Source organism: Salmo trutta, chromosome 33, assembly GCF_901001165.1.
Source record: "Salmo trutta chromosome 33, fSalTru1.1, whole genome shotgun sequence".
Taxonomy (NCBI): Eukaryota; Metazoa; Chordata; class Actinopteri; order Salmoniformes; family Salmonidae; genus Salmo; species Salmo trutta.
Window position 1 is genome coordinate 23,681,400 of NC_042989.1, and position 14,303 is coordinate 23,695,702.

Below are 14,303 nucleotides of genomic sequence, written 5' to 3' on the forward strand. Positions count from 1 at the left end.
TCAAACACAAGCCAAGCCCATACACTCTCATGTCAACCAATATAAAATGGGGGAAACTAGAGACAAAATACCTCAGATATCAAATGTACTATCATGGGTTCATATGCATCTTTTTCTGTGCAAAAACGATAAAATTAAAGCAGCATTTTTCCAATGAAGGATTTCTGCTGTCGCTACATCCTACTAGCAAAAAAATGGAAGATGGTATCGGCACAAATACCCATTACAGCTTTGGACATAGAGAAAATTGTGATCTACAGTGACGGGGTAAACTGTGAATCATAAATACCAATTCAGAATTAGCTCCAGTGGTTTTGACGGATAAACAATGGTGCTACATCAACCATTGGAAAGAAGTAGAAAGGAGCGTCATGATCTGAATTTGAGGTAAATGGAACAACACTGCCACACGGTGGCTTACTTTGAAATAAACATCCTAAGCATTCTTTAGCCCCGTTACTTCATTGCTCCCCAAAAAGGAGGCGAGACATCCATCAGTGTATTTATTTAATACCTTTATTTTACTAGGCAAGTCAGTTAAGAACGAATTCTTATTTACAATGACGGCCTACCCCGGCCGATGCTGGGCCACTCTATGGTACTTAGCCATACCAGACAGAAATCAATACAACTACATAAATGCATAAGAAAAAAAATGGTTTAACAAAGGATAATGCTTGGTTCGGTTTAAGTGCGAATGTTCCCTAATTATACAGTAGCTCTCACATTTGTATCACCAGCAATTGAACTGCTACGTTCTGCCTTTATAGGCAAGCTGGTCGGACTCCCTACTCAGTTCTCGGTGCTTTGCGAGGCCTCGCTCACATTGGACTCTACACATGCCTCATCACGCCAAATGGCCATGCAGTGGTTACCCTGGACACCTACGCAGATGGCTATCAGTGAGAAGAAGAAAAAAACTTGCTCTCTTGACATATTTGAATTGTTGAATGTCTGATTCGTGGCCTACTAGGACTGTAGACTATGATGACCTAATTACCGAGATGGCGGGACATTGATGTATGTTGGTTGGCATGTCTTTGCTGCAAAAAGGAAGTTTAGTCCGCCTATATGGCTCTCCGGGCAGCGAACTATTTTTGCACTCTAGTCTGGTAGTGATCCCTGTTCATGTTGAATCTTCTCAATCTCTACAAATCATGTGGTTTGTAGGATTTGACACGTTTAGGCTACAACTATGATTAATATGCGAGTTGCTTAGGGTTTACATATGTACTTACCTTTTTACACGGTAATCAAAATGTATATTTTCCCACGAAAGGAAATTAAACTTTCAACTTCAATAAACTGTCAACCTTCCATGTGGTGCGTAAAACCAGAATGATGACTTCTGTCTGAGGACGTTACTTTGGCAAGGTGTGTGCCAACATAATGGCAAAGATGATTCCCTGAACGTTTAGCTCTTGATGAGTTCACATTTCAGCAGCAATCATTTTCTAGAAACCCAGCGACAGCTGGGAGTCAAACTCCACTTTAGCTTTTTTTCTACAAGTGTGCCGTTTAGGAACATGATCTTTTTTGGAAATCCAACTCACATTGACTATTCGTTTACATGATACTCTTTTTAATGACAATGATCATTTGAAAAAATAGAGGAAAATATAATTGCCTAAAATTAACAGCTTTAAACGTATTGTTTAAAGTGCAAATATATGTATTAACGTGAAATACATAGAGAACTTGAGACATGCAACATATCAATCAATTCATTATAAACAGGTAATTCCTTTAGCAACTACAAGCTAGTAAGCGACCTTACAACTTAAAACAGTACACCTGCTGTAAAACAGTTTGCATAAGTGATTGCACTGACATGCAAAACAATGCTCAGAGAAATAACATTCACATGAAAAGCAGTAATTGTAGAGATCTATACACTAAATCTTTATGCTTTGAGTCTTGGCAACGGTTTAAACTGATCAAGACAATTATGACAATAAAATAGTAGAATAGTATGAAGCGATACTGCAGAATGAAGCTAGTCTATACTCTATTGTTAAATAAATCAAGCAGACAAAGCCCTCATTTCCTCTTGGCTCTCTGCAGCTCCATACTCAGAGCTATTGTGCAGTCTATATGTCCATACTAAGCAGGCTGTGGGATCTCATTCATTACTTTACATCAGAAATAACATGACAACAGGCCATACCTCCTCAGACATCCAAGCCCAATACTCTGGCACCATGACACCTGAAACATTTTGCAGCCTCTTTATTGCGTCATTATCATCTTCTCTTTTGACGATTGACAATAAATGGAGACCCTTACCCACCCAGAATAATATTAGACGTGGACTGATCGAATAATAGATTATTGTAGCAGAGACAGGAAATAAAGCGGAAATGTGGCCCCTGGAGGTCACAGAAGAGCTGACATGTTCATGTCAATTACAGCAGGGCAGGGATGAAAACAGACAGAATGGCAAATGCACAACTCAGATCTGTGTGACAAAACATTTGGATATCCTGTCCACACTATCGCTTGTCTGTCAAGGTCATATGTATCTAGGGTTGGGAGTGAATCCAAAATGAAAGCTCTCTATAAAAAGGCCAAAATATGTTCCCTTATGAATATTCACTTGCATAAGATAGGCAAGTTAGTAAATCACTTGAGGGGGAAAAGAAATATTAAAAAAAAAGTTTAAATCAATATATTCACCATTCAATAAATCACATGAAGAATTTCATCTCATGAAAGGTGATAAGCAGCGTTACAGTTTTATGGCTATTCTTCAGCCTAAAGTGAAGTAATAATTCCCGCCACTCATAACTTTGAAGAAGTTCACTAGCAACAATTTACATGTACTTAATGGCATTTCAGAAGATAGAGGGAGAGCAGCAGCTTTCAAGAAATAACCAAAAAGACTGAGTAAATCAGCATTGAAACCTATATGCACAAACTGACAGCTGATGGTGCCTTGGCTCTAATCTTATTGTCTTGCATTGCCATTGCTATGCTAGCGCCTTCAGCAACATGGTCCAAACCAAAGGGACATTCCCCTACGAACAAACGTGACACGGTGACGGCGTGGACAGAGGTAAAACACGTTAAGCATGGTTCGTCTGCTGAGAACTCGCTTTAATGGCGGCATAGAAACAGTACGCCACAGCAATCATCAGTTCCAGTTCTCCCAGTCCTCCTCCAGCTGAAAAATAAAAAAAAATCATTTAGTTCAACATAATTGAACTAACTAGGCATGTTTTTTTTTGTTACAGTTTGGAGTTAGAAGAAATGCAACAGGAACATTTGTATTTATTGCCCACCTCTCCTGTAGCCTCAACTCTAGAGAGCACCATCTGGACCTCGTCTTCTGTCATGTCCAGGTCAAAGTCCTTCTCCCAGTCCTCACTGACATCTGTGCTGGACCCTGCAGGGGTCAGGGTGAAGCACAGGGTCAGATGGGACCACTTAACACTCCTCTAGAATACTATTCTTACACTGGCTCTATGCACACTCACTGAACTTTACCCACACATACTACACTGACACTCCAACACACACACACACACACACACACACACACACACACACACACACACACACACACACACACACACACACACACACACACACACACACACACACACACACGGCTATTCTATTTATCTATCCTGATTGTCTAGTCACTTTTACTCCTACCTACATATTACCTCAACTACCCCGTACCCCTGCACATTGACTCTGTATCAGTACTTCTTGTATATAGCCTAGTTGTTTTATTGTTATTTTATTTTATTGTGTTACCGTTTCCATTTTTCCCCTTCTTATTTACTAATTATAACTGTTTTCTTACTTTTAAATCTGCATTGTTGGGAAAGGGCTCATATGTAAGCACTTCACGGTAAATTCTACACCTGTTGTATTCGGCGCATGTGACAAATAAAAATGTGTTTGATTTTGATGAACAGCTTAGGCCCTATTCAATCAAACCCTGTTACCACAGTCACACCAATAACTGAATAGAATGTCCTTTTACCTTTCTTGCCATTGTTTGAAGGTGTAGACTTCCCGCTGTCAGAGTTGAGCTCAAACACCCTCAGGTCCTGGGGCCCCTCTGTCTCTGGTCTGATGGTGGTAGCTGGGGCCTGGACTGTGGTAGCTGGGGCCTTCACTGTGGTAGCTGGGGCCTTCACTGTGGTAGCTGGGGCCTTCACTGTGGTAGCTGGGGCCTTCACTGTGGTAGCTGGGGCCTTCACTGTTATTCTTTCAGCTGTAGCCTTCTCTGCAGGCTCGGGCTGGGCTGGGGCCTCTAACTGAACCCTCTTCTCCTCCTCCTGCTGCTGCCCCTCTGGCTCCCTCTCCTCCAGGCTGGCCTTGTTGAGTTTCTGGGACAGCTCCACGACTGCAGGCTGTGGCCTGGCTGGTCTCACCTCCACCTGGGTGGGCAGGCTGCCGCTGTCGCTGCTCAGGGAGAGGGGAGAGGAGCGCTCCCCGCTCGGAGATGGGATGGGGCTGAGTGGGGTCGTCGCCATTGTGACTGGAGTAAGTGGGGACAGCTGGGTCGCAGGGTCGTCCAATGGGGGTGTGAAGTCCAGGCGAGATGAAGACGTGGCGCCAAGGAAGTCATCTGGGGTAGAAATAAGGGAGAGAAAACAGTGAGTCACGAGACAGACCTGTACTAGTCTGACTGACTTCTTTCAGGTCACATCTCACAGAAGACATTTCACCATTGTAAAATGCCCTATCCAACATACCTTCATCCTCCTCCTCCCAGCCCAGAGCCTCTGTGTGGGTAGTCTGCTCTGCTCTCTGCTTCAAGGCCACTCGCCTGGCCTCCTCCTGGTGGTCAGTCACATTAGTAACCCATCAGCAGAACACTACCAGCTTTTTAGTGTCTATTTATCGGCTACGGTGATGATATGAAGTGGGGACAGGGATTTGAACTGGGAAATTCTCTAATAAACATAGCTTACCTGTGAAATAGTTGCACCAAATGCATTGTCTGATACCTCCATTTTGTCAGCATGCAGCACACAAAATATCATAAAAACATGTGTACTTTCCAGAAAGGGAGGGAGAGGATTGGAATGAGCTTTGTTAGGACACACGGGAAAGCGTCTGAATCCAAATAAAATAGCGGAAGATTTGGTTCTGGGTGGCAAGATTAGTTTTCCAAGGGTCTACTAAGCTACCAGAGCTCTGAGGTAGAGCCCTGCACAGGCATGAATTGTAAGCCAGAGCCCTACTCATGCACGCGACGTTCAACCCTTACCCTACCCAGGCCTGATTGACTCTGCCAAATATAAGGCCGTCTCGGCCCAAAATCAGAAATAACTTCCTCCGTTAGTAAATCCATTAGCTGCTCATGGAGCTCTGAGTATCCAGAAGACACATTTCAGTTGAATACATTCAGTTGGACAACTGACTAGGTATCCCCCTTTGCCTTTCCATTTAAACCGCTGCGCCACTCGGGAGCCTCTAAATCCTCTTTAGTGATACCCAAGCCCTGCCCGTACCCTAGTTATTGATGAAAAAACAGCCGCTATCCGGCTACGTATAATATCGGGGGCTCCGGTCGGGTAGCAGAGCTCTACTCTGAGGTAGGAGCCTCTCTCCAAACTGATCTACAACTGGTCAGCAGGGGTGCAGTTTACATTCTAACATGGGATTCTGATAGAAGAGGGTGCATGATGGTTCATGAGAGCTATACATGCCAGTAACAAACAAAAAAAAGTGAGTGAATTACCTGGTCCAACTGAAAGACTTTGTAGAAATACCGCTGCCAGAATTCAGAATGGGCTACAGCTGCTGGCACCTATGGATGAAAATACTTACTCTTACACAACGCACAGAACATTTAAAAAAGGTATTAACTTCTATCTAACTTCTATGATATAAGGTCTGAACAGGAGGGTTATAAAGTAGGGTTGAGCGATGTCAACCTTTGTCCTATCGTGATTATGTACTCATAAAACATTGTGATGTATGCTGGTATTGGCCCAAAAAAATAAACAAATATACAACATGACTCAAGATAACGCTGAAAGCCTGGGCAGACGCTAAGTGCAGGCAAATCGTTTCTAATATTCCTTTCTGGTGGAGTTTCAGCATGGGACAGGTGTGTGTGTGTGAGACTCGTGCACATGATGGAGCAAAGTGACAGTCAACTGAAGTTGAACGGGCTGTCTTACTGCAGTAAGAGTTAGGTTAGAAATCATTGGGTGGATAAGAAATCCAAGGCTTAAAAACAAAGGTGTCCATGTATGCTGATGACTCAAGTTTTATATTAAGACCGTAAACTAGATCCCTGCAATGTCTCATTGAAGATCTAGATAACTTTTCTGTTCTCTCTGGACTAAAACCTAATTATGATTAGTGTACAATATTACATTTTGGATTAAAAAAAAAGACAACTTTTACATTACCCTGCAGTTTACCTATAAAATGGGCTGACGGTGAAGTAGACATAGTTGGTATGCATATCACAAAATATATAAATGAGCTCTCCACAATGAATTTCAATAGAAAACTTGTAAAAATAGACAAGATCCTGCAGCCATGGTGAGGTAAATACGTGTCTATTTACGGAAAAATTGCCCTGATTAACTCCTTAGTCATATCTCCGTTTACTCACTTATGGCGTTGCCTACTCCTGGTGATTCGTTTTTCAAATCATATGAGCAAAAAATATTTTCCTTTATCTGGGTTGCTTAACCAGACAAGATAATGCGTGCCTAACTATATAATGAATATGAACTGGGTGGGTTGAGATTATTAAATCGAAGAGCACTAAACCTCTCTCGAAAAGCTTTACTTATCCAAAGCGTCTACCCCCAACCAATAAGACTGCTGAACAATTAATCAATTGCCCCCCCTTTGTTTTTAACACTGCTGCTACTCGCTGATTATTATCTATTTCATAGTCACTTTACGACTACCTACATATACAAATTACCTAAACTAACCTGTACCCCCGCACACTGACTCGGTACCCCCTGTATATAGCCTTGTTATTGTTATACTTTTGTGTTAATTTTTTGTTTACGTTATTTAGTAAATATCTTAAATACATTTTTTGAACTGCATTGTTGGTTAAGGGCTTGTAAGAAAGCATTTCACAGTAAGGTCTACATCTGTTGTATTTGGCGGAGGTGACAAATAAAATTTGATTTGACTTAAAATTATTGTACAGAATTCTTGCCACCAACAAAATGTTGAATATTTGGAGCATATAGTCATCGCAGCCCTGCAGATTTTTTGGGTGAGGATACAGAATCAATAGACCATTTGTTCTGGTATTGCCCTCAGGTAGCCTGTTTCTGGTCTCAGGTTCAGGAATGGCTGAAAATGCAGAACATTAATCTACAATTGATCCTAGAAATAGAACTGTTGGGAGAACTGGTCAGTCAATTACTAATACTCTTATTGAAAGTATTTATCTTTAACTCGCAATCTGTGGATTCTATTCAATTAGATAGATTTAAATTGTATGTTAAACATCACAGCACAGTTGAAAGATATATGGTGCATAGAAATCCGAAGAGGGTGGCCAGCAGAGATAGGTGGGATGGGCTGAGGGAAGGTGAGGGTTGGGATGTGGAATTGGAGACAAGTTGGAGTGGAGTTGCTGGGTAGGGGATAGAATGACGGACAAAGATAAAAAAGAATGTCAAAATAAAACAAAAAGTATGTTTGAATGACACTGGGTGGGCAACGTTTTCACATCTAATGCTTGTTTGCCTAAGGCTGATGCCGTGCAGGTGTTTGTACTCGTGTACACATGCATATACACAAACTCTCATTCAAACGCACACACATGTAAATAGTGCAATAAATGCACTCAAATGTATTCAGTAGGCCTTGCTTTTATGATTTTTGTTGTCCTTGATGTATTTTGTTTTGGCTTGGGGGGGGGGTCTTGGGGGTGGGTAATGGAATTGTTATTTTCTGGGGGGGTTGAGGGGCAGCTCTCGGGGAACTGTGGGGGAGGGATCTTGGAGGGCTGGTGGCCTGGCGGTTGGGAGCTTGGGCTGGTGGCTGATAGGTTGCTGGTTCGGGTCCCCGTTTTTGATCTTGTGGGAGACCTGTCGACGTGCTTTGTGAAGGGCGTTGACCCTGGTTGCTTCTGTGGGCCCCGCACGGATCATTTCTTTCTTAATAAGCTTAAACTTGATTCAACTTTTCATTCCATTTTTTATAGTCCATTGATATTGTTTGTTCTCTCTCATTATTATTCCACTGGCTACCTTATGTTTTTAGACTATTCAAACAACTTTGAGATGGAACTGTTAGATTAATTAATTGTTTGATCGAGAGAGAAAGTTTGCATGCATAAAACGATGAACGCGTACTAGCCCAAAGTCATATTCATATTGAATGGCGAGACAAGGGAATATACCCTATGTTTTTGAAAACAGCTAAACACAATATAGTTACGGTGTCCGTTATAAATGTTTTATAGATTTAGGCTATAAGGCCCACGCATCTGACAAAGTGAGAGAAACAATTCTTTCTGACTGGACATTTTGCAAAGCTTTGGTGGAATTCCCCACTCTGTCTAGCCTACATTCCTTTCTTGCATTCTGAAGGCCTATATAGCATAGGCTATTCATTGAATTACTCGGAATGTCACTCATGTGCTGCCCGACTCCATTAGGCCTACTGCGCGGCACCAGTCAGGTTCAAATAGGATAAACCACTGTCTGTCACATCACGATGTTGTCACCATTGACAACGGCTGTCAATCATTATTGATAAATTGACATATTGTAATTTGGCCCAACCCTATTAGAAAGTGTACCATTCTGGTGTAAAGGGCCCTGATAGAGGGGGTGTTGACCAGGAGGTCAGAGATCTCTCCTTTCCTTTCCTCCAGGCTGAAGCTGGAGAGCCACGCATCAAACTGCTCTAGGGAACCTGGGACAGAACACAGGACACACAATTAAAAACACCAAAACAATATCTTCATGACCGTTTAACAACTGCATGAAAATAAGTGGCATAGAAGTCCAAACTACCCATGTCTTGTCCTGCCAAGTTATTTCATTGTAATAGGAGTTGATTTTGACCATGATTTATAGAGTATTGGAGTGCAGCTGAGGACATTTAGGGTAGAGTAGAATGAGTAATTATATGGTCTTAAGTCCCTTGTCATTGGCATTCTGACGGCTTTTTTATGTTTTGAGGGAATGAAGCCGGGTTAGTGACGTTACATGGCACATGACCTTTACTTTAAAACCTCTTATGGCTAGGGTGCAGTATTTTCACGGCTGGATAAAAAACGTACCCGATTTAATCTGATTATTAGTCCTGCCCAGAAACTAGAATATGCATATAATTATTAGCTTTGGAGAGAAAACACTCCAAAGTTTCTAAAACTGTTTGAATGGTGTCTGTGAGTATAACAGAACTCCTATGGCAGGCAAAAACCTGAGAAGGTTCTGTTCAGGAAGTACCCTGTCTGACCATTTATTTGCTTTCTTTGACATCTCTTCCAAAAACTAAGGATCTCTGCTGTTACGTGACACTTCCCACGTCTCCAATGGGCTCTCAGAGCCCGGGAAAAACAGGAATGACGTAATTCAAAGCCCTGGCTGAAACAATAGAGAGCAAAAACTAAGTGGTCTCTCAGTGGAGAAATGCTTACGCTCGCGACATGCCCCGCGCCCGTCTTTCGGTTTTTCCCTCAGTTTACAGACATGCAGATTCCCGGTCGGAATATTATCGCTTTTCTACGAGTTAAATGGCATAAAAATTGGTTTTAAACAGCGGTTGACATGCTTCGAAGTACGGTAATGGAATATTTAGACATTTTTTGTCACGTTCTGCGCCATGCTCGTGATTTACCATTGGGATAGTGTCTAGAACGCACAAACAAAACGTCGTTGATGGAACATAACGATGGATTATTTGGGACCAAACCTACATTTGTTATTGAAGTAGAAGTCCTGGGAGTGCATTCTGACGAAGAACAGGAAAGGTAAGACCATTTTTCTTATAGGAAATGTGATTTTGGTGAAGGCTAAACTGGTTGGGTGTCTAAATAGCTAGCCCTGTGATGCCGGGCTATGTACTTAGAATATTGCAAAATGTGCTTCATCCGAAAAGCTATTTTAAAATCGGACATATCGAGTGCATAGAGGAGTTCTGTATCTATAATTCTTAAAATAATTGTTATGCTTTTTGTGAACGTTTATCGTGAGTAATTTAGTAAATTCACCGGAAGTGTTCGGTGGGAATGCTAGTTCTGAACGTCACATGCTAATGTAAAAAGCTGGTTTTTGATATAAATATGAACTTGATTGAACAGACATGCATGTATTGTATAACATAATGTCCTAGGTGTGTCATCTGATGAAGATAATCAAAGGTTAGTGCTGCATTTAGCTGTGGTTTTGTTTTTTGTGACATTATATGCTAGCTTGAAAAATGGGTGTCTGATTATTTCTGGCTGGGTACTCTGCTGACATAATCTAATGTTTTGCTTTCGCTGTAAAGCCTTTTTGAAATCGGACAGTGTGGTTAGATTAACGAGAGTCTTGTCTTTAAATAGCTGTAAAATAGTCATATGTTTGAAAAGTGGAAGTTTTCGGATTTTAGAGGAGTTTGTATTTCGCGCCCCGCCCATCATTGGATATTGGAGCAGACGTTCCGCTAGCGGAACATCTAGATGTAAGAGGTTAATGAGAATAGTGAAGACAGATAGAAAAGAAGCATGTGTACTGCCTCACCATCAGGCTCATTGCAGTATGTAGCAGGGTCAGCCTGCAGACTGTAGAGACGAGCCTAGGGAACAAAACACACACTGTAACTCAAATGATCATGTGACATATAACATGTGTTCTGATATCTAGTATTGCAACAAAAAGAGACCGTATTTTGTTTGTTTGGTATATTGATAACGTTATGCTATTGCTAACAATAGCCTAATATATTCAATATGCTGTAAACTATTGTCTTTTAACAGTTACATCTCAATATATACACTACCATTCAAAAGTTTGGGGTCACTTATAAATGTCCTTGTTTTTGAAAGAAAATCACATTTTTTTGTCCATTAAAATAACATCAAGTTGATCCAAAGTACAGTGTAGACATTGTTAATGTTGTAAATGACTATTGTAGCTGGAAACGGCAGATTTTTTATGGAATATCTACATAGGCGTACAGAGGCCCATTATCAGCAACCATCACTCCTGTGTTCCAATGGCATGTTGTGTTAGCTAATCCAAGTTCTATAATTTTAGAAGGCTAATTGATCATTAGAAAACTCTTTTGCAATGATGTTAGCACAGCTGAAAACTGTTGTCCTGATTAAAGAAGCAATAAAGCCTTCTTTAGACTAGTTGAGTATCTGGAGCATCAGCATTTGTGGGTTTGATTACAGGCTCAAAATGTCCAGAAATAATTAACTTTCTTCTGAAACTCGTCAGTCTATTCTTGTTCTGAGAAATGAAGGCTATTCCATGCGAGAAATTGCCAAGAAACGGAAGATCTCGTACAACACTGTGTACTACTCCCTTCACAGAACAGCGCAAACTGGCTCTAACCAGAATAGAAAGAGGAGTGGGAGGCCCTGGTGCACAACTGAGCAAGAGGACAAGTAGAGTGTCTAGTTTGAGAAACAGACGCCTCACAAGTCCTCAACTGGCAACTTCGCCGGGGCCTCCCACTCCTCTTTCTATTCTGGTTAGAGACAGTTTGCGCTGTTCTGTGAAGGGAGTAGTACACAGCGCTGTACGAGATCTTCCGTTTCTTGATAATGGGCCTCTGTATGCCTATGTAGATATTCCATAAAAAAATCTGCCGTTTCCAGCTACAATAGTCATTTACAACATGAACAATGTCTACACTGTATTTCGGATGAATTTGATGTTATTTTAATGGACAAAAAAAGTAGCTTTTCTTTAAAAAACAAGGACATTTCTAAGTGACCCCAAACCTTTGAACGGTAGTGTATATATAAATTCCATATATGTGTTATTTCATAGCAGTTTTAAGGTCTTCACTATTATCCTACAATGTAGAAAATAGTAAAAATAAAGAAAAACCCTGGAATGAGTAGGTGTGTTCAAACTTTTGACTGGTACTGTGTGTGTGTGTGTGTGTGTGTGTGTGTGTGAGATATATATATATATATATATATATAAATATATATATATATATAAATAAAACACTTCTAAACCTGACCACTCTTACATGTTTGAACAGATTGTGGAAAAATTATAACACATGATGTTAACACATAATTTCTCAGAAACATTCTGGTATATTAGCAGTAAATGTAAAACAGCATGGTATTCAGTCCTTAATTTGTTAAATCACACTGTCATAGTGATAAGCTGAACACAGTATTAACATACTCACCTTGGTGCTGTCATACACCTCTGTGGTGCCTGCTGGAGTTGCCACTAGCGTGATGACATCACAGTCGATGGTCATGTCCTGGGGAGGAGCGAGGGTGTCTGTTATCACTCCTAAGAAACTGGACAGGCTCTTCTTCACCTTCTCTGTGGTATCAGAGGAGCCCTCCACCTGAAACAAAGTGGGACAGGTGACATACGACAGTCAGGACGTATGCCTAAATAACCAGGTGGTAATTCATATGAATTTATCTAATATGGGTCACTATGACCCATAGCTAACAAAATGGCTACACAACCTGAGTTGACCCTTGTATTTATTTTTTGCATTGTCTCTGCACACTCACAGGGCCCTACACACGCCAACACCCCATCATTTGCTCTCACACACATACATTTATACTGAGTCTACACACACACCAACTCACATACAATCATCATATACACTGCTGCTACTCTGTTTACCATATATCCTGATGCCTGGTCACCTTACCCCTATACACCTTACCTCTATCACTCCAGTATCCCTGCACATTATAAATATGTTACTAGAACTGACCCTGTATATAGTATGTTTGCTTACTTTCTCATGTTCTACTTATTTCTATTTCTCGGGTGTTTTTGCTCTACCTTATGTTATCTTTAGTGTTACATTTTTATTGAATACTGCATTGTTGGGTTTAGAACTAGCAAGAAAGGCATTTCACTTTACTTATGCACGTGACATTAAAACGTGAAACTAGTAAAGAACCAAATGGCCTACCGCTAGTTTGCTTCTAACGGCGCTTGCTGTGGCCACGATGGAGCACGCAGCGTCATGTTGCACCACGTTGGAGAACTCTGTCAGATCACGCTTTATAAATTCGTATGCCTCTGATGACTGCAAAAACAATAAAATGTTGAAGTTACAAGTGCAAACAGAGTACAGTAATATGTCTGCATTATCAGTGTACTTGGATGTCACAAGGATATTGATTTTCACCTTGTTTTATAATGAGTCATATTGAAGACATTAAATGAGCCTTTTTGATGCACAGAACATAACACAATAGTTTGCGGCTCATTATGATACTGGAGAGATCATCTGGGGATCCGTGCAGGCTAGCATGGGTGTCTACCTTATCTTTGACGGCCTGGAAGCTTTGTTGAAGCCAGCCTCCCCACCAACCTTCGCAGCTTTCTCTGAAGTAAAGAGACATAGTGATGACAGAGTATTAAAACGTGATCAACAAGTACAAATGGTGAAATGCATAGCTTACATTTTAGCTATATAACTATTTAGCTAGGCCATTAACGACCAGGTCAGGCAGGATGACAGTGCGCATACACTCTGGTATGATGGCGCCGACAGAGATGGTCGCCTCGCTTCGCGTTCTTGGGAAACTATGCAGTATTTGATAACAATCTAGCCAGCTTAGCTGAATTGCTAACCAACACCAGTGAATTTGCATTAGCTGTTAGCTTGCTAACCAGCTAGTTAGATAGCGAACAAAGCTACGGTGGAAACCATGGAACTATATTTGTCCAATCACTGTTAATATTTACAACACACTTTTAATACATCTGTCTCCACGATTAGGAAGCAAACAGTTTGCTAGCCACTGCTAGCTAGCCATCGAGCTAAACAGCTGGTGCAATATCTTTGGTAAACAAAACCCGATTGACTCGAGAACAGACAAAGCAGCTGATTGCATCGTTTTGAAATAGATGAATGTGGCAATAGCTAAATATGAAGGGAGGAATATATTACATGAAAGAAAAACATGCTGAGACTGGGATATATTACGATGGTTAATTTATAAAACAAAAACTATTTTGCGACTTCACACTCACCCTTCAGCCATCTTCAGACCATGACATCACCAATATTTACTGAACTCTGACCCCACTGAATGAGGAAGAAGCTTGTAAAAAGGCAGTTTTTCAATTTGTATCTCCTTCTAGTAAATACAGTTTTAGGATAGATAGCTGATGTAAAATGTA

General features: G+C 40.9%; 1 protein-coding gene across 1 annotated transcript; it reads right to left on the reverse strand.

Moving 5' to 3' along the window:
* Positions 1–1,569: 1,569 nt before the first annotated feature.
* LOC115172702 (BSD domain-containing protein 1) lies at positions 1,570–14,303 on the reverse strand. The gene is made up of 11 exons (XM_029730396.1): positions 14,154–14,303; positions 13,439–13,502; positions 13,084–13,200; positions 12,325–12,492; positions 10,689–10,743; positions 8,759–8,874; positions 5,705–5,773; positions 4,713–4,797; positions 3,995–4,585; positions 3,282–3,385; positions 1,570–3,163 (listed from the first exon to the last, which is right to left on the reverse strand). The coding sequence occupies exons 1-11, from the start codon at positions 14,162–14,164 to the stop codon at positions 3,134–3,136; spliced, it is 1,410 nt and encodes a 469-aa protein (XP_029586256.1). The 5' UTR covers positions 14,165–14,303; the 3' UTR covers positions 1,570–3,133.